Below are 26772 nucleotides of genomic sequence, written 5' to 3'. Positions count from 1 at the left end.
GATTTAGCCGTTGGGGTCAAGGAAAGAAGGAAGTCGCAGGAAGAACAGGAAGGCATCCCCTCCAGCACGTGAGTCCGCTAACAACTGTTTCTCCCCTGGAAGCCGTCTAATGAAATCATGAGGCCATCCGCTCACCGCCGTGACGGTCAAGGGTGCGCTCCAACACGACCCCCCGTGGCAGCGGAGTCGGTGCTTAGCTCGTGATGTATTTTCAGCATCGTCGTAACAGGCCTTTACTTACTTGCTTACAACCGTCTCGAAGACTTGGGGACGCGACGGCAGCAGGCTTCTAGAACGGACGTAAAAGGCAGCCGTGGCTCGGAGAGCAAGAACGGCGGCTCGTCAAAGCCGGAGCCAACACGAATCCTGCCTGTCCCGGCTGTGTGTCCGACACCGACTGGCTTGCTGGACCGGAAGGGTTCTCGTGTTTTGCGCACAAGCGGTGCCGGGGCCGTAGCGAGAGGAGAGAGGAGGCGAGAGGAAGCTGGGAAGAAGTCTCGCCACCGGGCGCCCTTCCCGCTGCCCCCCCCCCCCCCCAGCCCTCTGAATGCACGTCCACCGGTGTCACTGCTGGGCTCAACACCGTCACGGCTTCCTCGTGGCTCTCGGGACCCGACCCGCGCCCCACATCCTGGACCGCGGCCCCTCCCCTGCTTGGCTCGGTACCCTACCTTCTCCAAACCACCTCCCCCTGTTGCCCCGGGTCCGTCCGTTCCCTTCTCGGGACCTGGACGCAGGCTCGCTCTCCTCCGCCCACGGGCCGCCCCCCATCTCCTCGTGGTGGCATCTTCCCTCAGAGGCCGTGCTCGGCGCCGTGTGCCAGGAGAGGCCTCGACCGTGGTGTCCGGTCAGACCACCTCTCCCTTCCTTGCTGACCACGGGCCCTGCCGGACACGCTCACTCCGTGGCACCAGAGGCTCACCACCCTTGGTGACCACCGGCCCCGGGGACAAACACAGGGGCACCGGTTGAGAGAAGCTCAGTGCCTGGTACCTGGCTCTGCGGAATACCCAGGGAAAGCCGCTCGGCCTGCACACAGAGAAAACTGTCCCCTAACTGGAATCTGTTCAGGGCCGAGGCTGAGGCGGTGGGGCCGTGAGCAGCCACAGTCGGACGAGGCAGGTGCGACGGGGGAAGATTCCCGCTGGCCCGCCCACGAGCGGGCGCTAGGCTTGCGTCCCTCACCCTGGATTAGAACAGAAATACCCGGGGCGCCCGGGGGAATCGGACGGTTAAGCATCTGACTTGGGCTCAGGTCATGACCTCAAGTTCGTGAGTTCAAGCCCCGCATCCCGGCTCTGTGCTGACAGCTCGGAGCCTGGAGCCTGATTTGGATTCTGTGTCTCCCTCTCTCTCTCTGCCCCGGCCGTGCTCGTGCTCTGTCTCTATCTCAAGACTAAATAAGCATTTTTAAAAAACCGTTAAGCAGAAGTACCTGACGTGTTGCCTGCCCTGCCCTTCTGGGTTTTGACAAGGGCGTGAGGTGAGGTCAGCACACGCACACCTGCACATTCACCACATACGCGTGTTGACACGTAAATACACGCCTTCCCGCACGCGCGGACGTTCGCACACCCACAAACGTGCACACACACAGCCAGAATGTTGATAAAAGCCAAGTCTGTCTCATGAACCTCACGGTCTAGCTTCGAGATGCAGACACAGAAACACAAGCAGCACACACGCGCTCTATCCCAGGCTGACCCTCCAGCTGCAGGCCAGGTGTGGCCCAGCCCCGCTGCGTGCACCTGCGGGCTGAAGGGGCCGCTGGGCCGGAAGCAGACTGGATGGGGCTGCGGTGTGAGTGGAGCGTGGCCAGTGCCGGTCACGTGCAGGGGGGACTGCCGTGCGGGGGAGGGCCCAGCAACCAGACGGAAGAAACTCGGGTCCCTTGGGAGACCCTGCGGAGCAAAGCCACCTACCCAGCCCCCCGCCCCCACCCCCACCCCACCCGTTTACTTCAAAGCTGTCGTAGGGGAAAAACTCTTTCCGACCGGGCCAGATTTGGGGGCGCTCATCAGAGCAGATGAGCCTGCACCCCAACGACACAACTTCTCCCCGGCACACGTGTGCGCGACTGTCCCTGTGAAGGCGGAGCCCGGGGCTAGGGGACACGGCTGGGCCCTCAAAGGGAGTTTATTCCCCATGAGACGTTGCCCTGGGACCTCGAAGCCCGAGGGGAGGGGAGGGTCTCTCCTGGTCACACACGTCCACAGTGATGGCGGGTGAGAAGGCCAGGGAGACACCTTTCCCAAGCCTTGGTGGGTTCAGCCATTTGCCAGGGGCTCGCCAGGGGCCGGGGATCCAGACGAGGCAGCAAATCTGGGGTCCCCCACGGCTCATACGCAGGGAGGTGGGCCAGCAGGCAGGTGCCTGCAGCAAGAGGGGTCATTTTGGGGCCAGTGCAGAGGAAGCACGGCACAAAAGGGGGACGGGTCAGGGATCAAGTGACCCCGACACGGTGTTCCAACATCTCTAGGATCGTCTGCACAGGCCAGGAGGCGGGGGTGGGCACGGTGTGAGTGGGAAGGGGCCGTCCCCCTACGGAAGGTTCCCGGAGGTGGGAAGACAGACCCAGAGAAGGGACAGCTGCTTGGGGGCCCGCAGGCCGTGGGAACCCCCCACCCCACCCCAGCCAGGCCACGCTGCAGACCCCGTGCTTCTGGAGGGGTGGGGACGAGCACGGTGGGGATCAAGGAGGAGGAGGGAGGGGCCGCTGGCTGGCAGGGTGGCAAAGGCAGAGGCAGCTGGCCGGCAGGTGCTCGCAGGGCGACACCCAGGCCAAGGCACCTCAGGGGAGGGTTGCGCCCCACGGGCGCTCGATGGCTGTCGTTCAGACCATCCGTCTCTCATTAATGAAGCTGTCCAGCGTGGCTTGTTAATGAGGACGCGTGGGCTCAGCCAGCCTGGGGGGTCGTGCTGGAACTCAAAGGGCACAGCAGGTAAGCTCTCACCACTCCTCAGGCACAGTCGGTCTGAAGGGTCAGGCCCGAGTCCTGGGAGGGAGGGGGCCGGCAGGCCGGTCCCACAGGGAGGATGCGCCCAGCCTGGGGTCAGTCAACCGCCAGGGCTCCCGACGGCCCACACCGCCCGGGGACCGCTCGCCGTCTTCCTCAGCGGCGGGACCCGGCCAGGCGGGCAAAGTGAGGCAGGCAGGACGAGGCCCCAGACGTGCCGGGTGGAAACGTGAGGTTCCATGGTCAGGGGCGTTAAGGCTGCACATGGAATTAGGCTTTGCTAATCAGTAGATGTTACAATAGGGGGATTATCCTGGATTATTCGAGTGGAGCCACCGTATCTCAGAGGTCTCCTGTGTGGCAGACGGAGGCAGGAGCCGCCACAGGCTCTGGGGACGGAGGGATGAGCCACCGGCCAAGAACGAGGGCGCCTCTGGCGGCTGGAAAAGGCAAGGAAGGGAGTGTCTCCTAGAGCCTCCAGAAGGAACGCAGCCTGCACGCACCTCGACTTTCCCTCAGTGACACCTGCGTCGGGCTTCTGACCTCCAGAACTGTAATACATTTGTGTTTTAAGCCGCTGGCTTTGTGGTAATTTGTTACAGCAGCAACAGGAAACGAATAGGAAAAAGGTAACAGGTCCTGTTTAAAATGCTCAGACCTCCAGACTCCCCTGCAGCGAGGGGTGTATGGCCCACCTCTGGTCACTCAGGCACAAGCAGATGTGCAAGGGGTGGGTTTTCCAGAAAACCCACCGTTTGGCCGATTGAAAGGGGACAGGCTGGGGGTGGGGGGTTGGTTTCTGCCCCTCACCCAGCCCTCCCGTCACTTCCTCCTTCCTGCCTGGAACACGATGGGAGCTGGGAGGCAGGCGGAGACGGAGGGCGGGCAGGGCACAGACGCGCGCTGGCCATCCGGCAGCTACCGCACGGCCCCGGGCACACACCTGCCTCCAGCTTCCCGGGACAGGAGAAAAGGAAGCCCCGCTGGGCTGAGCCCAGATTCGGTGACACGCGGCCAGACCCACAGCTCCTGCGATGACAAGGGCTGTTGTCCAGACACCTGGCTTCCTGGAACCGTGGGGGAGTCCAGGGTAAGGACAGCGCCCTCCTCTGGGGTGCCGGCTCCACGCAGAGAAGTCCTCGCTGGCCATCTGGTCACCCCGGACGGGTGCTAAATACCAGGGGCCCGGGAAGGCTCCAACCACGTGGCCAAACGTCTCCCCCAAGGCAGGGCTCCCGGCTGGTTCTGCAGCACAGGCAGCATCAGGACCTCGGATCCAGTCACCCCCTCCAGAGAAAACGTACCGGCCCACCGCACGTGAACAGATGTGTGCACGCACGTGTATATGCGCGTGTGTGCATTGTTTATTGTATAAATTCTTCATGGCGCTTTTTCCCCGAGTTTTTGTCATCCAGAAGAAAAGGGATTTGAGAAGGGTTTTCGTTGCGCTCAGTTTTCACAAGTACAGAAACAAACATTAGGATTACAGGAATCAACACGCTGAGCCCAACGTGCGTACCAGCCACCGGCTGCGGCACCCGGGGCTCGATTCACAAGTGCGGGTACCATAGCCGCGACTTGAGGCTCCCAGGGCTCCGGGTGGAGGGCGCGGCGAGGCCGTGTCCCCCGAGGCCAGGCAGCTCCGTCTGGGGAGGACCCCGTGACGGCCGCCCGGGCGGCCCGCCAACTCCCCGAGAGCACCGCCACCCCGCAGGGCGCACGGCCAGTTCCGCGAACGCCCCCGCACGGCAGACAACGGACGTTAAAACGTTCTGAAACCATTCAAAGTCCGCGAGATAAAGGGACCCCGTTAAAGCACAAAACCCCCGTGTCCTCCAGAGGGAGCTTCCAACTGCGGGTCAGAGCACACGGCCCCGCCGGGAACCGCGGGGACCCGGTGTGTTGCACACAGACACAGACGCGCAGGGGTGGTCGGCCGCGGGGGGCAGTTCACGGGCGACAGCAGACGGACGGGCCCTGAGCCAGGAGAACACACAGCTTCACACGTTAAGAGAGCAAAAGAGAGCAAAAGAGAGCAACAGGTGCAAGGCTGCAGCGGGGGTGTGCCGCCGCCAGAAAGCCAGCCGGTGCCCGGAGCGTGGCCGTGGCCGAGGCCGTCGACCGTGACCGCCCCCACACGGGCGAGCCCCGGCGCCCGGCAGCGCGTGCCAGGGCACACGTGGGAAGACACACACACCCTCGAAGCCTTGCCACACACACAACCAAACGCTCCTCCCTCTCAGCCTCTGGTCCGGGGAGACTCGGGCCCCCGCCCGATGCAGCTGCAGATCAGAGACGATCTTCCCCAAGCCCGCAGACGCTTGCCTTCCCAAGGGCCGTACGTGTCTAAGCGCTTTCTGGAAGCCACGGAAGTCACAGCACAGACACGTGTGGCCGAGTGTGGTGCGAGCCGGTCCGACTCAGAAGTCCCGCAGCTCGGGGATGTCCCTGTACAAATCCAGGGTGTCGGGGTTCGAGAAGGCCCCTCGGTGCTCCACGGCCTTTCCAGCAATGACCTGCTTCACAGCCGCTTCCACCTTCTTGCCGTTGAGGGTGTACTGCCAGGGCGGGCAGAGAAAACAGACAGAAAGGGACCTGAGCCCTCAGGGGAAAAGACCCCTCGGGCTCCGACGTCCGGGTGTCCCGACCAAGACCGAATGGCCTCCACCGGCAGCCAGACCGAGGGCGACCCGGCAGCCGGGCAGGCGTGCCCAGGAAGGCGGCTTTCCACCACGGCCGGCGTCTGGGGGGCTGAGGGCCGATCCCTCAACCCAGGTCTGTCCCCTCGGGCGTGAAGTCGGGGGTTCTCGGCGCTCGCCGCTAGACTATTTCTATTCGGTTACTTTTCCTGACGTCACGACGCCTCCCTGTGTCGTCCGACCCAGCCGTCACTTCCGTGCAAGCGGCGGGCGGCTCCCTGCCCCTCGTCACCGATCCCCTCGCCAGGGAGCTCGTCCGGGAGCCTCCCGACACCGCCCCAGATCCCTCCTCGGAACCCTCGTCCGGGCCAGCCGGGGCACTTCTTCCCTCGCAGTCAGAAGCCTCCCAAACGTTCAAAGCTCCCTCTCGAACCCACGCCTCGTGGGCCCGGCCCGTGGTCCCAACAGGCTTCTGGTGGCAGTGCGGGCGTCAGGCCAGGAGACGGCGGGACAGAGCCCGTGAGTAACACCGCCGGTGCCCTCAACTCTCCTCCACGGGCACCACTTTTGTAAACCTGAGATGTAATTAAAATTCATGCACTCGAAAGACTCAGGCGACGTGTGAACTAATTAAGGATGTAAGCGCTGGCTTCCGGGGGACTGCCTGTCACTTGGGCGTCAGCCCCGCTCGCCCCGAAAAGCAGGAGTCTCACCTGCTTCGTGTGCGTGTAAGCTTTCCACGACAGGTCCGAGAACGACTCGGGGGAGCTAATAATTTATACCCTCCGTGAGCTGACAAAACCAAGAAGGTCTCGTTTCGGGAGAAATCCCGCTGCTGTTTCCTCTGGCGAGAAGGGTGGCAGGGAGGCAGAAAGTGCCCAGCTCCAGCTCGGGCCTCCCCGAGAGACAACCGTCATCTGCCTCCCATCGGGACGGGCCAGGCTTCTCCACCGAGGGCGGCCGCCTGGCACCCGCCAGCCTCGCCGTGCCCCCAGGGCCCCGGGTCTCCTTGGCTGGGCCGCCCCTCCCCAGCTCGGCAACGCACAGGGCCAACCCGGTCCGTCAGGGCAGAGCACGAGGACCGGAAAACACGGGGCCTTGAAAAACCTCGAGGAACCCCTGAAATGACTCCCCAGCCCAACCAGAGGGGACAGCACCCGGGGAGAGCGAGCAGAGGCAGAGCTGGGCTGACAGGGACCCGGGCGCCAGGCTGAGGACAAAAGACGGTCACCACGACCCGTGTCTCCACTGAATCCCCGTGAGCGGACACGGCTGGGGAATAACCCTCCCGGCAGCAAAGGACACACTTTCCGTCTCAACAAGAGAAAGCCAAGGGGAAGATCAAACTCTAGTCACTCAGAATGTGCCGGAAGCACACAGAACCGGTTCACCGAAGGAAAGCCTTAGGCCCTCATCGGGAGAAGGCAGTAAGTGTCCCTCCCTCCCTGAGAGAGCCACCGTCTCCGGAGTCATCAGGAGTCACCGACCGGGAGAGACAGACAGACAGACAGACAGAACTCCCGAGCTGTGCCTTAACCAAAATGTGACAGAACTGCACGGACGGTGTAGCAAGTCCCGGCCCTGCCCGCACCCCGCGTATGCACCCCTGCTCGGGGCAACATCAGGGCCCTGCTCCAGCTGCCCCCCACCCCCAGCCCCACCCCCTCAGCGGACAGCTACTCCGCAGGCCTCGGAGACGGGGCCGGCTCGGTGCGATCGGCGGGCTCCGTGCACACGCGCGGGCGCACGCACTCGGCAGTTTCCCCCGTGGGCTGACAGACGCGTTCGCCGCGTCGGCGGTCCGAGTGAACGCTGAGATCCCATCTGGGCACGCCTCCTCCCCCACCCAGAGCCTAAGCAAAGTGCAAGGGGGGGACGAGCCTCTAAACAGACTCGGGTCTTCTTTCCACGGGCAGAACTCAAAATGCAAAGGCAAGGGCAGCAGCCGCCAGCGGCCCTTCGTACCGTCAAAATTCATTTTCTCGTTAATAATTCCGAGAACGCACCGAGCCCGCCCCGGGGAGGGGGGGTGGGGGGGGAGCCAGGTAGATGCGCAGGGCCGGGCCCGCCTACCCTCCCAACACAGGCATTTAGCACAAGTTACTCGAAAGGCAAGTCGGGAAGGGTTAAAAAGAGAGAGAGAGAAAGAGAGAGAGAGAGAGACGGTGGGAGAGAAAAGAAAGATGCCGTTGCCAGGCAACGCGGACAAACGACACACAGAGCGTGAGCTCGCTCCTCGGGAGAGGCCAGGCGGCGTGGGGGGCTCCCAGGTCGCGGCTGCGGGGGCGGGGGCGGGGCGGAGCCCGGCGGGGCACCTACCGGGATGCCCTTGGTCTCCAGGATGACGCTGGGCACGTGCCGCGCGGAGAGGCCGCGGCGGATGGCGTTGCGGATACTCTTCACCAGGTCAGGCCCGAAGGCGTGGCCGGACGCCATCTTCAGGAACAGAAGCACCCTCTCCTCCCCGTCCTTGTTGTACTGGGGGACACAGAGGCTGTCCATCACCTCCTCGAAGGCCTCCACTGCAGAGACAGGGCAAGGGGCCACACGCTCGCACCGGCCCCCCTCCCCCCTCCCCGGGGGGAAGAGCCCCCCAGGGGGACAAGCAGAACGCGCCCATCGCTGGTGAGAGGCACAGCTGCAGCTTGAGCTGAATGGTTCCAAGAAGCCAAACTCAGGCCTGACTTACTTAATTACAAATGAATTTAAAAATAAAAAGGAAGCAAATGCCCGTGGTGGGGGCTCCACTGGTGGGGGGAACAAAGGCTGGGAGCAGACAGATCAGGACTTCTCCGTCCCGGCTGCGCAAACAACCTTGATGTGACAGCAGCAGGAAGCCACCTCCTCGGAAGGCTGATTTTATGGCCTCGGTGGGCATTTTAAAGGCCCACGGATGACTGTGCAGCTGTCCTTATTTAGTGTGCTGAATGGTGCTGTGTGACCTCCAGCAATCACACCACCTCTCTGTGCTGCTTTTTCACCCATAAAAAGCAGACACAACTAAGCAACCCAAGGAAGCTCGCTGTGAAAATGACAGGTAACAGAGCAGGGATGGGGCCCTGTGACCTCAAGAATACCGACCGCTCTGGGATCTTACAGCTACAAGCAACGTGGACCAGGTAAGTTCACAAATGTCCATTCCCACGGCTGAGGCAAATGGGCTAGAGTTATGCCAAAAGGCGGGGTCTTTGTAAAACGGGCTCCCGGGCTCCCTGCTAGGATAGGCTGCCCCCCCCCCTCTGGGATGACCTAAGAACAATTTCAGGAGCAAGGGAAAATGCGTACCAATGTTATAGATTTCCGAACTGCCGAATCGCACTCCGTTGGGGTTGAGCGTGCCGTCACTGGAAAGAGAGACACGGTCACAAACACAGGAGCTCCTGAGTGAGGCACGTCGCACGGGGATCGGGGGTGGGGGCCACCACCGCCTTGCCACATGGCAACACCGGGCCCTGTCACGAAGGCTCCCTCCCCTGCTCTTTATCCCCACCAGCCACCTTCTCTCTCTCTCTCTCTCTCTCTCTCTCTCTGTCTCTCTCTCTCAACCAAAAGCCAGACAACAAGGGAGTCCCCTTTGTGTGGAAACACCTGTCCCTTCACTGTCCCTTCCCACCTGCACAGGTGTGGCATGTGCCCAATACCCACACATCCCAGGTCTGAAAGGGCGGCTGCTACTGTGGACGGACGCTGGCTGCGCCTTGGCCACAGGCCTCCCACCCCACCCTGGGGCACGGAAACGTGGATCGGGCCCGGCCCCGGCCCCGGCCCTCGGGGAGCAGACGCAGGCTGCCTCCTGTCCCTGCCTCGATGCCTCGGGAAGACCCCTCACCTGCGGCCCAGCATGACGATGCCCCCGGTCTTGGGGTTGATTCTGCAGTAGTCACCGTGCGCCCAGACACCTGCAGGGAGGCAGACGTGCTCCGTCACCCCGAGGAGAAGGGGTCCCGACTGGCTGCCCGGACAGACGACCACGCAGGCCTGACGGCAACACGATTCGCACGATTCCGCAACGTTAATGCCCGTCTGCAGACGCGGCTGAGGCTCAGAAACCAGGAAGAGGGGTGGCTCTGGGGAGCCAGGGGTAGATGTGACCTAGACAGCGCCCGCCCCAGGAGCACCCCTTCCAGTGGGGGCCCCGTGCACCCGGCCCTGACCCACACCAGCAGGCAAGAAACACCACTCCTGCAGGGCCCGCCCGACAGGGACCCCGGGAAGTCAGGGGCGCCGACCCCAGCAGCGAGGATGCCGGTGGGGCCGGGGAAGGTCAGTGGGAGCTTCGGGGGAAGGCCCTCTGACTGAACGGTAGGAAGCACAGACCACGCTTTAGGAGGACGGGGTGGTCTGGGACAGCGAGAAAGACGGTCCGGAGGGGTCCGGACCGCTCTTCAATGAGAAGAACAGAGGCAGCACGAGCAGTGGGAGAAAACTGCGACAGTCTTAGCAACGGAGGCCTGAGCTAAGGCACCAGCCGTGTGGACAGAGCTGAGTAGCTGGTGAAACCCGGGGGACGTGCAAGGCGGTGGGGGCGGGCGGATCAGAGGTGACCCTGAGACCAGGCAGCTACCTCCCCCTGTGTGGCGGGGTCCCGGGCTGGCCCTCGCCCTGGGGTGCAGCAAAGCTAATATCTCAAGGGGTCACGGGCCGAGGCGATTGCCAAGGGAGCGGCTGAACCAGCCAAAGGCCTCCTCCCGCCGGCAGATGCGGTGACCCCCCACCAGCCACACAAACGGAGGACACGCTCCCTGCAGCCACCAGGGGCAGCCTCGCCTCCCGAAACGAGGGGGCCCCTGCGGCCCGGAAGGGAAAATGCCAACTAAAACCAGCCGTGGCGTCTCCACCGAGAGCACCCCTCCCTCTCCAATCCTACAGAAGCTTCCGGACCCGAGGGGCTAACCCAATCAGCTCACGACCATCCGGGAGGCACCACCCCAACAACACGCTCTGCTGCCGCTCGTTCACCGTCACGGCCACACGCTGCCAGGAGCGTGGATTAAGGCCCGTTGAGAGGGAAGTCAGGGCGCCTGTCCGTCCGTCCGTCCGTCCGCAGGGAGGGTGGTCCCTGGGAGGCGGTTTGAGACCAAAGGACCCCTGAGCTCACTTATTCTGATGCAGAAGAGGACCGTAGGCCTCAAGGTCCTTCTTCCCTCCTCCCCAAGCTGAAGAACGAACCCCCCCTCCCTGACGGCATTTGCAAAAGATTCACCCCCACAAACAGGGAAAACTTCCCGGGACTGCAGGTGCTACGTGTGGGGTGTGGGCAGGAACACAGGAGACCGGCTTTGCACGCGCAGTCCCGGGACACAGAAAGCCGCAGACACAGCAGCAGGGCCTGTCCTGCTCACGTGGGGACTCGGGCGCCCGTGCTGGCACACGGTCTGGTTTATGCGCAGCCCGGTGTCCCAGGAGTTTGATAATTAACGCACGGCCCCGGAAGTGGAGATCAAACGGAAGACGCAAATGCACCCTGAAGGAGCGGTCATTTGTGACAACGAAATGGTTCCGCCTCGTACAAAACAAAGTCGGGAGGAGGAATTCACAAGGGGCTGGTGGCTCTGGGGCCAGGCTGTCACAGGCTTCCTCGTGGGCTTCCGCAGGCCTGCAGCTCCCACTGTGTCCACGGCAGGCAGACTGGCTCTGTTTCTGTCCCCCCCCCCCCCCCCCCCCGTGAGTGATGGTCCCTGGGGACGAGCATGCCAGCGTGAAGGGGGAGACCCGGCCTTTCCCTGCTTTCCCCCCCTGGAGATCCAGCACAGGGAACCTCTTACGGTGAGCACGTACTTTTGTACATTAAAGAAGAGTGGCACAGCGTTCCACGTACACAGACGCGCCATCACAGATAAATCGCACAGTCACACGCTTCTCTTACTGGACGCGGGACCTCCGTCCGCTTTGGACTCTTTTGCTGACGAGGGCTGAGGGACACTGGCCGTCTCCATGTCATGAAGCCCAACATCCTGGCAGCTCGTGGGCAGGCCTAGTGTCCCGTGTTCTCTACACTTCCCTGTGCCCATTTTGTTTCCATTTTTGCCTTGGCTGCCAGGAAACTCAGAGCTGAAATCATTGCTCTGTAGAATCAGAACGGTCTGAATCTTTCTTCGCTCTGTTTTTCATTTCTCTTTAAGTTTTTACTAGGCTTTTAAAAACAGTGAGATGTCATGAAGAAAACCAAAACGGCTCATAATTCCCCCACTCAGACAACCCTTTGTCATGCATTTATTCACAGACTTACACACATAGACTTCCTTTCCAAACACAAAAGAGATACTACGCCCTCTGTGCTGAACTTCTGCTCTTCGCTCACTGATTTTTCTTGGATATCACTGCCTGCTTACATTCTCGCCCGGCCTAAGGGTGTCTGGGAGTCTCCTTCCTGCTACAGCAAGGACGACCTTGCTTTCCAACTATTTTCTTTAACCATCAATTCCAATACAGTGTAAGAATCTCCCAGTGCTGGGGAGTGGACAGACGGTCAGGTTCAACCCGTGTTCACCCGGTCCATGACCAACAGCTTCAGAGTCCCACTGTCTTCACTGCCTTCCTCTGTGCATACTGGTTCCTATACTGCACCTACTCGCAGGAAATACTTGAGGCATCTACTTACAAAACTGACTATATGATGAGATTCCTTAAGGAGAATCAGAAATTCTGTCCTGGGGATAAGCGGAATCCTATGATCAAGCAATGATTTCAACTCCGATTTTCCTGGCAGCCAAGGCAAAAATGGAAACGCAACGGTGACTCCCGAGTGGGAGGTGTGGTGCCAGGACGGTGGTCCTACGCAGGCTGTGCAAACACGCAAGGCCAAGCGGGAAATGGGAGAGGTCCGCGGCAAATTCTGCCACCAACGGTCACCTGCCCTTCTCAGACCGTCCACACGTGGTTAATGCAAAATCGGATCACTTTCTAGACACCGAAGCAAGTACTTGGACCAAACCGCCCTGGGACAGAGGGCTTGCTGAACTGTGAATGGCGCAGCTGCGGGAACTCAGCGGTGCTTCTGGGACAAGGTAGGAGGGGGCAGGGGCTCTGGGACGAGGCGTCGCTCAGAACACGAACCGGGAGGGCGTCAGGCTGCGCCAGAGTGACCAGCGGGTCGTAAACCACCCCACTGTCCAGCCCCTCGGTGAGGACCGGCTGAGGGTGCGTGGGGCAGGAAGGAAGAGTCCGGGCCAGAATCCGCTTGCACACGCCCTTTCCGCCCCGAACGGGCCGCGCACAGTCCTGAGTAAGCGCGCGCGTCCGCAGCCCTCCCGCGGGCAAACCACTGGCTCGCGCCGGCTCCCGGCAGCAGCGACTGGGGCGCAGGGGCTCTGCGCACACGGGCCGGTTAAGGGTAAGTTAAACCCGGACGCCGGTTTCCCGTGACGGCTTCGAGCTGAAGGTGACAAGAATCTGAGCAGCCGTTCACCATCGCCCCTCTGGCGGAAGGGGCTGTGGGCCGCTCCCCACGCGCGGGCGGAGGGGGCACATCCGGAAGCAGAGCCCGCGGGCCCGGCCAGGCCGAGTCTGCACCCGCAGCCCACGTACCTGGGAACCTGGAGAAATAGGCCTTCCTGTACTTGCTCCCGTTCTCGTCGTTCCAGAAGTGCGTGGGCTGGCAGGGGATCGGCTTGGTGCACACCAGCTCCCCGCTCTCTCCCCACACTGCCTTTCCTGGTTTGGGAAGAATTCAGAATAACCTCAGCACCCACGGCAGCCACGCCCCCTGGGGTTCTCCCCGCCCCCTCGCCAGCCCCCCCCCCCCTTACGCGCCGCGCCGTGCGTGGGACCCACGTGAAGGCACAGCGCGCCCCTGGTCACGACAGCGCCCCTGGAAGCCGCGCTCACTCCTCCCCTGAAGGCCTTGCCTCCCGGCGCGTTCCCCCCGCACCTCCCTTCGATACGTGATTTGTTTTTCCCACACGGGGGTCAATACTTTCACTCCACCGACACCGTCCTGTGTGTTTCCGAACCACGTACACGGCCTCGCGCGGCGCGTGTCCAGCGCCGCTCCCAGTGTGGCACCGGGGGGACTCGCTCATCTACTACGTGGTGTTCCAATCGGGTCGTTCGGGGCTCGTGATTCCCCGTGTGCAATCACGAGCATTTATTCCTCCGGAGACGCACCTCTCTGTCGTTCCCAGCTCTGCTCCCTAGCGCACACACACCACGGGGAGCACCCCCACGCACACCACGGGGAGCACTTCCACGCACACCACGGGGAGCGCGCACACATCGCGGGGAGGACCCGCGCACACACCACAGGGAGCACCCCCACGCACACCACCGGGAGCACCTGCACATACCCCAGGGGGAGCACCTACACGCACACTACGGGGAGCACCTGCGCCCACACCAGGGGGAGCACCCGCGCACACCCCAGGGGGAGCACCTGTACCCACACCAGGGGGAGCACTCGCGTGCACACCACGTGGAGCACTCGCACGCACCCTGGGGGGGAGCACCCGCGCTCACACCACAGGGAGCACCCCCACGCACACCATGGGGAGCACTTACGCGCACACCACGGGGAGCGTGCACACACCACGGGGAGCACCTGCACATACCCCAGGGGGAGCACCTACACACACACTACCGGGAGCACCCACGCCGACACCAGGGGGAGCACCCGCGCACACCCCAGGGGGAGCACCTGCACCCACACTAGTGAGAGAGCACTCATGTGCACACCACGCAGAGCACCCACAGGCACACCATGGGGAGCACGCACACATCAAGGGGAGCACCCACGCCCACACCAGGGCAAGCACCCACACACTCCCCAGGGGGAGCACCCACACCACGCGGAGCACCCGCACCCCCACCAGGGGGAGCACCCGCGCACACACTATGGGGAGCACCTACACGCACCAGGGGGAGCCCCCGCGCCACACCAGGGGGAGCCCCCGCACGCACACCACGGGGGGCACCTGCGCACAAACCACGGGGAGCACCCTCACACAGGTCTCCTTGCTCACAGGTGCAAATGCTTCTCCAGGGGTAGAATTCCGACATCACGGGGTACCCACCTTCACCCTCTCTCTCCATCACCACATTGTGAGCTCAACAGGTGGCACTGAGGCACACGTGCTGCCACAAGGGCAGCCTGGATTCCGGCCCCAGGCACAGCACAGGCCATGGAGGCCACGGAGACAGGGCCAGACCGCGTCCCTCCCACTCCCACTGAGTGGGCCTGTGGAAAGCCGGCTGGTGCCCGTCTATCCAGCACCTTCCACAGTGCAGCAGGGCGGGACTTGCACTGAGAAGCCATCACCCCCCATGCATCCACGGAGGCTCCCGGGTTATCGCGTGTCCGTCACCTCGCCTAGCTCATGCCATCCCACCGAAGCCCCGAGACAGAAGACGGGCAGACAGGTAACCGTGTGCCTCTGGAAGCGTCTGTTTCTCTCTGCCAGGAGCATCTCCTCCCGAGCAGGCTACCGAACGCGGCGGCAGCCAGAGCCAAGAGAAATGGTTGGACGGTGGGGAGGAAAACAGACGTACGGAACCAAGAACTTTTCTGAGCAATGACCCCAGGCAGCACCAGGGAAAAGCCTTCTTCTGAAGATAAGAACGGATTTCCAGAAAGGTCTCTGGCAACACTCTCTGTGAACTTCAGGAGAGACCCTTCCTGCACTCCCCAGGCTCGCAGCCCGGTGTGGCCACGACTGCTGCTGTCTCTCCCTCTCCCTCGTGCAAACGGGAGCGGGCACAACCTCCCCGTGCACTCCGCCAGGTCGAAATAATGGTGGCTGCAGTGCAAATTTGTGCAGTGCACACACCACACGCCAGGCCCTGTTTGGTGCTGGAGACACAAACAGGCTTTGCTGATTTATAGCCAGTGGCTGCTAACAGGTTACAAAGCAACCCAGAGAGGCCAACCCCCAGCTCCCTCACTGGGTCCTCGTCAAGGTCAGGGTGTCGGACTAGCAAGGCAGTACAGCAGCCTCAGCAGCATCTCCGACATTTGGATGCCAGGGGAATGGCCGCCTTCCTGCTATTCCTGAACACACAGCTCTCCACTGTGATCCAGCCCAACACCGACTTCCCAGGCGGGCAGGCTGAAAGGGGTTGGGGCCGGGCCGGGCGAGAAGCTGCATCACTCTGCAGGCGAGCAGGGCCTCCCCGCTCCGGGAGGTTCTGCAGAACTGACACCAAGCATCCAGGTCACGCCCGGGCACGGAAAGAAAAGTGGTCAGTGAAGCCGTCACCTTCCTCGTTCCAGGCTTCCACGGCCATGCCCAGGTTCCGGGCCTGAATCTCCCCTCGGTACACAGGAACAGAGAAGTTCTGGCCCATGAAGCAGGAGATGATGTCGGTGCCACCTGCAGACACGACAAAAGGAGATCCACATTCAGAAGACGGGGACAAACGGCCGAGTTTATTACTGGGGAACACCCCACGGGGGAGACCCCAAAGGACAGCTAGTCCCACTCTTTCTCGAGATAAATACAGAAAAACCCCCGGATGGTTCCGGCTTCTAGAGGAAGAAACGGAATTGCAGCAAACCGCCCGTGTCTGGGGGGGTTTATTCTGTGACCAAGGCTTCCTGCCGCAGGACGCACAAAACAGATGACCTCTCGTGGTCACCTCGAAATTCAAGACGCGGGCTCAGGGAAAACGGAAGCTTCGCCCGTTAGATCTACGGCACGGGCACCGTCTCGCAGACGGTCACGCACGGAGGCCCTTTGCTGGCGTGTGCACGCACGCGGCCGCTGGGAGAGCAGAAACCCCGAGGTCCGTGCAGCGAGGGCCTCCCACATGAGGCAGCGCGGGATGGGAAACACTCCAGTTTCAGGAAGGAACTCGAAAGGGAGTCCAATCCCAAGAGCCACGGAGACAGGAGCGGCAGGAACCCCCGAAGCCAGACCCACCGCTGCCGACAACTGTCCCCTTGCTCCCCTCCCCATGAAAACGAGGATCACGCTCATCTCAGCGCCCCGGGCCCCAGGGGGGGGTGCCAGCACGGCCCCCAGATGAGCACCAGATGCTCTCAGGGGACGCTGTGACACACACAGCACCGGCCCGGTGCCGAGAGGCTCTGAGCCGAAACGCCCCGCTGTTAGAATGTCACCGAATCGCCCAGCAGTACTGTGGAAATCCACTTCCCGAAGCTTCTACAAACCAGCATTTGGGGCAGGGAACGTGGGTGGCTCAAGGCCCACAACTCTCAGGAGGGTAAGGAGAGGACGTGAGTCTCCCGACACCTGGCTCTCCTCCCAGCGGCCAGAGACCCTCCACGCAGACAACCTGCTCATACAGACAGGAGCTCCTCAACCCTATTCCTGCTTCTCCCGAGGACCGTCTTGTCTCAGGACACACAGCTGTTATGTCTCAGGGCTTCACGGCACCCCACCGAGTGGTACGCGGGCAGCAGACTTGTACGGATGTCGCCTATCGTGAGGCCAATGACTCCACGAAATAAGGGACCGGAGCCCCGGCGTGCCCACCCACTCGGCCCCTGGCGATCCCACGCTACAATCCACTCCTCATGAGGGAAAACTGAGGCCCAGAGGGGAAAGGGAGGTCCCAAGACCACTCTCGGACGTTGGCGGGATCCCTGCTCGCCCCAACGGCCCAAGACCCCCAGCCTCGGGCCAAGGGTCCAGCTGGAAGGAGGAGGGCTGGCGGGGGCGTCCTCAGCCTCAGGCTTCCAGCAAATCAAATGGCGTCTTTTAAAGATGTGCTTTCAGAAGAATACAGTCATCTAAAGATTTTGATGAGCTGCGGGAGAACGAAGCCCAGGTCGCACCGTTAAGGGGGAAACGTGGGACAGCGGGAACCCTACGTCAAATGCCCCCCCCCCCCCAACACTGCTGTGCCACCTACGCACAGACAGACGGCCTCTGACAGAAACCGGCACGGGCTTCCTTGGGGAAGGAGGATGGGGGGGGCGGGGTCACCACCCTATTTCCTTTTGGATTCTGAATATACAAATTATCTTCACACAACTTTATGTTAGGAGAAAAGTAAGGGGAAAAAAGCCACTTGAAATCCCAACGCCCATACGCACACGCGGGCGTCCACACACCTGCACACGTGCCTTTCTTCAATCTACAAAGGTGACCACACTTGATAACTCTGGAGTCTGCTTTTCTGAACACATCACAACCCTCTCTCAATTATAGTAAGTAAGTTTCCATCTAAATAAAAATCGTCATCGTCTCCCTTCTAACAGCTGCAAAAACGAAGGATGCACCATAAGTGATTCCATCAATCCCCTTCTACTGGGCACACAGGTCATTTCCGGCTTTCAATGAACATACGCAACGTTGCAACGACTGTTCTTATACACAGCCGATTCTTAGTATTTACAGATTCCGTAGTTGCAAATTCTCCTACTCGCTAATTTTGTAACCCCAAAATCAACACTCAGGGTGCTTTCAAGGTCGTCTGAGAACGTGACCCGAGAACCAAGCGGTGAAAATCTCGAGATGCCCAACACGCACGTTCCCAGCTGAGGTCCAACAAGGCAGAGAGCCCTGCCCTCTGGCTCCAGCTCCCGTCACCGCGAGGACCGGAGGACCGCGAGGGGAGGAGCTCAGGCTCCGGGGCGGCTGCGCTGGGTTTGAATCCCTCCACCGCGCCCCGTTAGTGGGGCAGCTCCAGCAAGTCGGTCAACACTCCTGAACCTTGTTTTCCCTTTTGTAAAATGAAGGAAACAGAATCTACCAGAAAAAGCCGTTTCCGGGACATGAGATTGTAACTGACGTGAGACACGTTGGTGCATTATCTCCCCCAGGAGCCACAGTTCAGCATCTGCCAACTCGGCGACTTTCTCGAACTTGACTACCAGGGACAAGAGCCAACGTGCACAGAGGCGTGTGGGTCAGAGGCTGTGCGCGCTGGGGGGGACCGCCCCGGTCGTGTCCCGTGTCCCGATTCCTCCAGCACCCCCTCCCCACAAGCACACAGAGGGGAGCGTACCTGAGATGGAACCCAGAAGGATGCTGCTCTTAATGCACCTGTAGACATAGTCATAGCTTTGGGCTTTCAGCGGGGAGCCAGTGGACAGGACCGTATGAAGCGTCTGGAGACTGTGGGTTTCCACTAGGGCGAAGGACCACGGAAAGATTAAAACTAAATCCGACACCTGTAGCCTGGCCTGCGTGCAGGAAACAGGTAACGGAGCAGCTCTGAATTGCCTGGCTGGCAAGACGGGGAACGGGCCAGGTGCTGCGAGAGGCACGCTTTACTCACTTGGCTTCAGGTCTTTCTCTTCGAGCACAGCCAGCCACTTGGCACCCGTTCCAAGGATGGTGATGCTAAGGGCACGGGAGGGAAAGAAGACAAACTCTCGGGCTCCTGCACAGGCCATGCACCGAAGCCTTCTAAGATTAGTGACTCATTGCTGACAAGTCTGCAAAATCCAAGACACGTCACTTTCCCGGGCTGAATTGATGCTCGCTATTGAGTTCAGAGTGAGTCACGACACTGTGTTTACCGTAAGTCCGGGTACAGCAGGGACAGGTCTGCACGCTGACTCTTAACATGCCCAGAACCCTGGGTCCCCGGACCATGAGGCTCCGTGGAAGATAACGACCCACACGACAACCCACTATCCTCCCGATTACGGGATATTTTCTCTTTTTCGGCCAAAGGAAGCCATAAAATCAAGACCCCTCGGCCGGCCCCACATCGATTTCGCGCTCAGGCCACAAGGGTCTCCTTCCCCGGCACACCTATCTCAGTCCCGCTCAGGGCCTGGGCTCTCGTATTCCCTCTGCCTGAACGTGTCATGGCCCCTCCCCAGGTCTGGAGGTTCAAGTCCCAGCCCCAGTGCCCTTGCCTCCAAGGGTGTCCCTGACCCCAGGGCACCAATGGCACTTCTTTCTCTCCTTCCCCCATTCGGGTGCCAGCCCCTCGAGGACAGGGACTGTCCCCCTCCACCACCGTGCACGCCCCGGGGCCCGGTGGGGGACGCGGCACAGAGCGCACACCCAGATACGCGCGGGCGGGTGCGCAAATGATACCGGCAAAGGGCCGTCCCGCAAGTGCACTTTGCAAGGTGAGCTTGTCGGCCCGCCACCAGGCTCCACCGAGAACTCTCGCACTCAGAGACAGGCGACACGGGGTAATCCGGGGGGCTTTGACGCAGGCCCAGTTACTGACGCAGCCCACACAGAAGACCCCAGACTTCTGGCCCCAGCCCTCCCCCGAGTATTCCCCGAGCCAGGCTCCCAGAGCCCAGAAATACACCCCAAATGATGAAGAAAGCCAGTCCTTTGAAAGAACCTCGTCTGTGCCGACACAGCAAACGCCCAGTCACCAACCGAGGGGGCGAGTCCGTGCGCTGGCACGGTATCAGTCGGCGAGGATTTCATTCCTACATTTATCGACGTTATTTTAAAAACCAGACGCCCTGAAACGGCCCCACAAGATCCCTGCCGTTCAGCCGCTCGCAAGGGCCGCAGCTCGTGCTACAAACCGGCAGGATCTGACGTGACCACACGCGACTCAGTTTTTAATTTTCGCCTCACCTGACACGCACCCCCCCTTCGATCGCCGTTGGCAGTGGGAGCAGGCGGCGGAGGCCCGAGGCCCTTGCACGCTCCCCTCCCCTCGGCTCCCACCCGGGCCGTGCAGCCGCACCAGCCTCCGCGAACCCGGCGGGCAGGCTCTCCCGGCCGGGTCCGGGGCGGCCAAGGCCACGTCTCTGGCAACATGTGGGGCACGAGCCAACCAGGGCTCAGGACGTGCCTACCACATGGGCCCAGAGCACAGACCTGTGTCAGACACACACCCACGTGCACGCACACCCACACCTACACGCACACGCAGGCACACCCACATATGCACTCACTCTTGCTCACGCACACTTACACACGGTCGCTCACCCTTGTGCACACGTGCACACACATACACATGTGCACGTACACAGACACACACAGAGCTGGGTTTTCCTGGGGCTCTTCATCCTTCAAATTCTTTAGCATCGAACCCCAATAATGCACATTTTCTGACCCCCTTCCTGTCACACACACACACACACACACACACACACACACACACACCAGAAAGTGTCCCCACCTGGAGCCTGGTTCGCAGGTATTAAGGGTAAAGCTCTTAAAGCCATCTACGTTCCCAGAGATTCGATTAACCTTTCGTTGGAAAACAGTCTCATTAGGAACTAACCTTCCTCACCAATATTGGGAGCCAAATGTCAGGATTTAAATATTACCCAGGCCAGGCAAAGCTATATTTGAAATATTAACGGCCAGGGATGTAAAAACGTTACTGGCTCCTTCTGTTTCCCCACCGTGAACGGATTCAGACTTAAAGTAACGAGCACATTTCAGAGCACGGCTGCTTCCGGGCCCCCAGGGCCTGCTGGTTCTATATTCTCACTCCTGGAACCACGATCATTAGGCCAACAGTGACCGCGCAGCACAGTGGTGAGGACACCTCGGTCGGTTACGATTAACTCATTAGCAGAGAAAGCACTCCCACGCGGTCGGTCTCCTGGCCATTTCCCACAGTGATGAGGAAGAGGGGATTTAGGAGAGGGGGCCCTGCGTCCTTCCCCGTGTTCTGCCTCTGCTCCTCAGGATTCCTGCGTATCACTCGATCAAGGAGCGAGCCGTTAGCAGGACTGCACGGAGGACAGACCCCCTCACACAGGGGGAGCATCGTGGAGCAATCTCCGGACGGGCTCGAGGAGACCCAGGGGACAGCAGGCCAGCACCGCGGGACGGCTGGCAAAGGCAGGACTCCCCTCTCGCCATCGGGCCCAGAAGGCCGGCGGTGGGAAGCCCAGACCCTGCGAACGCCCCAGTGCTGGGCTCGGCGCCCGCCCCCTTCCCGTACGCGTCCACACCGTCCCCCGAGCCGCCTGTTTCACACCCCACCTCAGCCTTGAGCTGGAGGAGCCCTGCGTGAGACAGAACCCTCGCTGGCCCCGTGGCCCTGTCTCCCTTCCTCCTGAGCTTTCCCGCCAGTTCTTGGATTCCAGAGTCCTAGAAACAGGATCACGTTCCCTCTCCTGATATCCTGATTGTTTCAGACCCACTCCCGGCCCTGGGGGGTGGCCCCCCAACTCTACACGAAGACTCCCCATCTCCTTGGTGGGCTCCAGTCGGGACTGCCTGCCCCTTCGCACCTCCCTTGGCAACTTCAACCTCCCACACCCCCCCTCGCCCCCCGAGGGGCACCACGCACCCCGGAGAAGGTACCTCCTCTACGGCAGCCGACCGCAGGGTGGCTCTGTGGCCCGGCGTGCTGTCTCGGGTACCTACCCCAGCCGGTCAACCAGGTCCCAGAGCACGTTGGGCGTGGGCACCAAGGGGGAGCCGTCGTACAAGACCAGGGCCGCTCCCGTGGCCAGAGCGGACACCATCCAGTTCCACATCATCCAGCCGACCTGGAACAGAAGGAGCACAGTGCCAACCGAGCGCCGGGCCAGCCGCCCTCACCTCCACCGTTCGGCTCCTCACGTCCCTAGAAATCCTCCCGAAGCCGAGCCAACGGCTGCTGCGAACCGCCCCTCTCAGATGCACGAGGCTTCGCCCCAGGAATTTCACGCCAAGAGCCGACCGCGCACATCAGATCCACGCACACACGCGCGCTAAGAGGGGTCGAAGAACGTCCGCCGCGGCCTTCCCGGGCACAACGGGAGACGGACGGCAGCGAGACGCCCGCCAAAGCAAACGTGGTCCCACACGGGCACAAACCACGGAACACCACACACCGAGTCCGTGAACCCGCGTCCGACGTCTGCACCCGGATGGCCGCCCGCCGCGGCCGCCGACAGGAACGAGGTCTGGGTGGATGCGGACAGGTGTCTGAGACGAGCTTAAGTGTGAAACACGCCAGCAGAGGGCACGCGCATGACCCCATCCACACCGGGGGGGGGGCCGGTGCACAAACCCAGAGGCCCGCGGGGCACGCACGCTGCGTGTGAGAACGACCGCCACAGCTGCCCTGGACCCCGGAGGACGCCGACATCTCACGTGCACTCGGGCGTGCTGTGTGAAAGGGTTCCCACACGCAAGAAGTGCCTTTTCTGTTATCTACGAACAAAGTTTAAGGCACAAAGGTGCTGGCAAACCCACTGACAACAGCTTTCCCGTCCACGCAGGGGATCTGTGGGCGGTTCCAGAGCAGGGCAGCCAGAGGGAAGCTCCGGCAGGAATCTGCCCGCACCGAGGGCCAGGAGGACACCCCACCGGCAAGACGGCCTCGCCCGGCACCCCTGCGGCAGATCCCACGGGGGGACCGGGTGGCCACAAGGCGCCCCAGGCCGCCCACGGGCACAGCCCGACAGAGAAGCCCAGACGACGGCTTAGAAGACACGACTAGCACACGGCCTCGGCAAGTCCCCTGCGGCCTGAACCAGCCTCGGCAAGTCCCCTGCCGTCAAGAACCCGGCGGCCCCCGGAGCCCCCTGTCCTTCCCCTCGGCACCACCAGGGTCGCACAAAAATCTCAAGTTAGGTGAGCTGCCTTAATATCCCTAGCTGAGTTTCTTTTACTAAAGAACTCGTCTCCAGAAATCAGCACGGCAGCCCACACAGCTCACGGCCCGGCCGACCCGCTGTCCAAAAAAGCTGCTAAAGGGGCACCTGGGTGGCTCAGTCGGTTAAACGTCTGACTTCGGCTCAGGTCATGATCTCACGGTCTGTGAGTTCGAGCCCCGCGTCGGGCTTTATGCTGACAGCTCGGAGCCTGGAGCCTGTTTCGGATTCTGTGTCTCCCTCTCTCTGACCCTCCCCCGTTCATGCTCTGTCTCTCTCTGTCTCAAAAATAAACATTTAAAAAAAAAAAAAAAAAAGCTGCTGAAGTGGGTCACTAAGTGACACAGAGCAGGCCTGGCTCCACAGGACAAGCCAACCGCCTGTCCTTCGTGGGCAGGACGCTGCCGGGGAAAGTGAAAAGCCTCCGGGAGGACCGCTCCAGATCTGCCACGTTCCGGGCACTTCACTCGATCCAAAACCCTGTCATTTGAAACCACGTGGCCCCGGGAGGCCGCTGAGTTGGACGTGGTCGGGGCTGCGGGGGTCTTCGTGCCATTCAAACACGACGCCCCGTCAACCCTGCTGGGCTGGGCTTCCGCGTGGAAAGGGCCCGGAGGCTGGCACTGCCTGGCACCACGGGCCCGCCTGTGGGGACGGGGTGAGCAGGGCTCTGGGATACATGCCTGCAGCTGACAGAGACCCAAATCACAGTGAGGAGCGAGGCGACCAAGCATCTAACTGCCAGCTTCCGGGGCAGCTGGGGCAGGTGCCCTGGGTTCGGCCACAAAACGCACTGGCAAGGACTTGGGGCAGAAAACAACTTCCGTGAGGGCAGCGGCAGCCAGTGCCTGGGCTTGGCGTGGTGGCTGCCTGAGCCGCACGCCCACTGCCGGGGCAGGGACAGGGGCCTCCTGGCCAGGTTCTGGGCTGGCAGGCGGCTCTGGTCCCCAGGGTGGCCTCTCTCAGGCCCAGCCTGGCCTCCGCACCGGACCCCCAGCTGTCACAGTCATTGGGAGAGCCACCTGGAAACACTTCCTATTACCACCACGGGACTTAGTGGCCTCAAACGCCACCGATTTACTATCTCCGAGTTCTGCAGGTCCAAAGCCCAAAGTCAAGGTGTCTGCAGGACCGCATTCCTCCTGGAAACCTCCGGGGAGAATCTCTTTCTCGGCGTCTACCAGCTTCCAAAGGTCACGCACATCCCTTGGCTCCTAAGCCCACATCACTCTGACCTCTGCATCCCTCAGAACAGCTCCTTCTCCGACACTGACCCGTCCACCTCCCTCTTACAAGGACCCTTGTGCTCCCGGCAGGCCCGCCCGGCTAGCGCAAGTGAAGGCCCCGGCACAAAACCCCCGGCTGAACCGCATCCACCCTGAAGGAAGCAAAGCGAGCGACGGGAGGGACGCAGAGGGCAGGAGGCACCCCCCGGACACGCACGCTCGACTCACCGTGGTGTAATACAGGAGGGTGTCGCTGCTGTCCATGTTGCCGTGGAGAACGTGTTCCTTCAGGTGCTGGATGAGGGTGCCCTGGGGGGAGGCAGGGGACATGGAGTAAGCGGGGCACCCCTGCGCAGACGGCACGGGGGCACAGGCGCAGAGCCCTGGGGAGAAGCCGACCTCCCGCCCCTCGCCCGGAGAAAGCAGACCGCCTAGCAAGCCGGGCCTGGATGCTCTGCCAGCTGACCCGGGGGTCTCTGGGGGCCGGTGGGGGCAGCCTCGGACCGGCCTGTGCGCTCCGGGTGCCAGAGAGACGGGGAGCACCGTGGGACCCCAACCCCAGGCAGAAAGCAGGAGAGGCAAAGTCAGAGATACGAGAAAACCAAACAGAAGCCCACGTGGCAACATGCACCTCCAGGGCGGGCGCCAGCCGGGCGGCACTGGGACGCTTTGCGAGTCTCGGACCAGAGCTCGCGCGACCCTTGGCCAAGGGAGAGCACGAGGCCCTGCTTGCAGCCCAAAGGCCCAGTCAGACCTCCCGACCTCCATGCCCGGTCCATTATTTCTCTCCATGAACGTTTAACGGGCAGGACGTGCACCGGGCCCAGTGCTCCGAGGCACAGGCCCCCTCCCCGGCCCCAGGTCTCCAGGCAGCCGCTCCCTGTGTCTACGGCCAGGGACCCTGTAGGTTCCTTCATGCTGGTTTTCTTATCCGGACACACGGCCCTGCCCTTTGCTTTTTCCACGTAACGTGCCCTGGGGCTCCTTCTCGGGGCACGGAACTTCCTCGCGTCTGATGTTCAGCTCTGTAATACTCCAGTGCCCACGCCCCCTCGTTCCCAACTTGCTCTGCCCGTCCTGCTGTGAGCCTCGGGAAAGGGAGCACCGGGCGGACGGCCGAGCAGGGGCCCTGCACCAGCCCCTTCTCTCTCCCGGCCTCAGTGCTCCCATTCTGCATGGATCTCACACACGATCCCAAGGCCACACGGGGCGCTGCCCCTCGGAAGCCCCTAAAGAGGGCTGGCCCCACATTTCACTCTGGTCCGCAGACGGGAGCACCTGGCTGACGTCAGTGGGCCCCCGTTGTTTAGGGACTATCGGGGCTGAAGCGAGGACCCCTTATCACGAGCAGCCTTGACGACCGACCCTCTTTGTATCCAAGAGAAGTAAAAACGAGCCAGGAGGGGGAGATGATCCCTCTCGAAGCTCAAAGGAAACCCTCCTGCCCAACAAGTTCTCCAGCTCAAGAGTCAGAGCTCCCGTTCCAGAGCGTGTCCAGAGAGGCGCCCTTCGCCAGGCCCTTGAGGAGCAGCAGGGACCTGAGCCACTTGGGGGCTGGGCAGACTGCAGCACAAGGACTTCCCCTGGGTGGGGGGGACAGGTCCTTTCTGAGGGTCCCCAAGGCCACCTGCAGATTCCTGGAGCGGGCCTCCCGTGGCTTTATCGAGCATGCATCACGGGGCTCGGGGACAGCCCCCTACCCCGGGGTCAGGAGCTTCTGTGCAAAGTTCTGTGCACTGTTCTCCCTCAGGGTGGGTGGGCACCTGCTAGGGGACAACAATCACTTCAGGAACTCTCTCAGCACAAAACATCCCCATGGCAAATCCACAGACAGGGCCAGGGGCTCCCTGACAACAGCAGCCTGTGGCAAATCCCCCTCCCATTTACTTAAAATGGGCATTTAGGGGCACCTAGGTGGCTGTCAGTTGAGCATCCGACTCTTTTTTTTTTTTTTTTTTTTTTAAATTTTTTTTTCAACGTTTTTTATTTATTTTTGGGACAGAGAGAGACAGAGCATGAACGGGGGAGGGGCAGAGAGAGAGGGAGACACAGAATCGGAAACAGGCTCCAGGCTCCGAGCCATCAGCCCAGAGCCTGACGCAGGGCTCGAACTCACGGACCACGAGATCGTGACCTGGCTGAAGTCGGACACTTAACCGACTGCGCCACCCAGGCGCCCCTTGACTCTTGATTTCAGTTCAGGTCATGATCTCACGGTTCGTGAGTTCGAGCCCCGCGTCGGGCTCTGTGCTAACAGCTCGGAGCCTGGAGCCTGCTTCGGATTCCGTGTCTCCCTCTCTCTCCTTCTGTCCCTCCCCCACTCGTGCTCCCTCACTTTCAAAAAAAAAAAAAAAAAGTTAAAAAAAATTCTTTTCAAAAAAATAAAATAGGGGCGCCTGGGTGGCTCAGTCGGTTAAGCGGCCGACTTCGGCTCAGGTCACGATCTCGCGGTCCGTGGGTTCGAGCCCCGCATGGGGCTCTGTGCTGACCGCTCGGAGCCTGGAGCCTGGAGCCTGCTT

At 61.6% G+C, this 26772-nt stretch overlaps 2 protein-coding genes across 4 annotated transcripts in view; one reads left to right on the top strand and one right to left on the bottom strand.

The window, feature by feature from the left end:
- SCARB1 (scavenger receptor class B member 1) overlaps positions 1–26772 on the top strand; it is a 500386-nt gene that overhangs the window by 259673 nt on the left and 213941 nt on the right. The gene's annotated exons all lie outside the window — the stretch shown is intronic.
- The window catches only part of AACS (acetoacetyl-CoA synthetase), a 63506-nt gene that overhangs the window by 6373 nt on the left and 30361 nt on the right, over positions 1–26772 (bottom strand). The window contains exons 9-18 of one of the 3 annotated variants that reach the window (XM_049620657.1): positions 24482–24562; positions 21811–21935; positions 18776–18840; positions 18503–18625; positions 15787–15900; positions 13124–13249; positions 9426–9495; positions 8882–8940; positions 7916–8118; positions 1985–5515 (exon numbers count right to left, since the gene is read on the bottom strand). In XM_049620657.1, coding sequence (XP_049476614.1) covers positions 5378–5515; positions 7916–8118; positions 8882–8940; positions 9426–9495; positions 13124–13249; positions 15787–15900; positions 18503–18625; positions 18776–18840; positions 21811–21935; positions 24482–24562 — 1104 coding nt within the window. In that variant the 3' untranslated portion in view covers positions 1985–5377. Of the gene's footprint in view, positions 1–1984; positions 5516–7915; positions 8119–8881; positions 8941–9425; positions 9496–13123; positions 13250–15786; positions 15901–18502; positions 18626–18775; positions 18841–21810; positions 21936–24481; positions 24563–26772 lie in introns of those variants that run through there. The other 2 variants (XM_049620659.1, XM_049620658.1) reach the window with 2 other exon arrangements.

The sequence above is a fragment of the Panthera uncia genome (assembly GCF_023721935.1).
Source record: "Panthera uncia isolate 11264 chromosome D3 unlocalized genomic scaffold, Puncia_PCG_1.0 HiC_scaffold_9, whole genome shotgun sequence".
Taxonomy (NCBI): domain Eukaryota; kingdom Metazoa; phylum Chordata; class Mammalia; order Carnivora; family Felidae; genus Panthera; species Panthera uncia.
The sequence above is the reverse complement of the archived record's forward strand: the minus strand, read 5'-3'. Positions and strand labels throughout refer to the sequence as shown.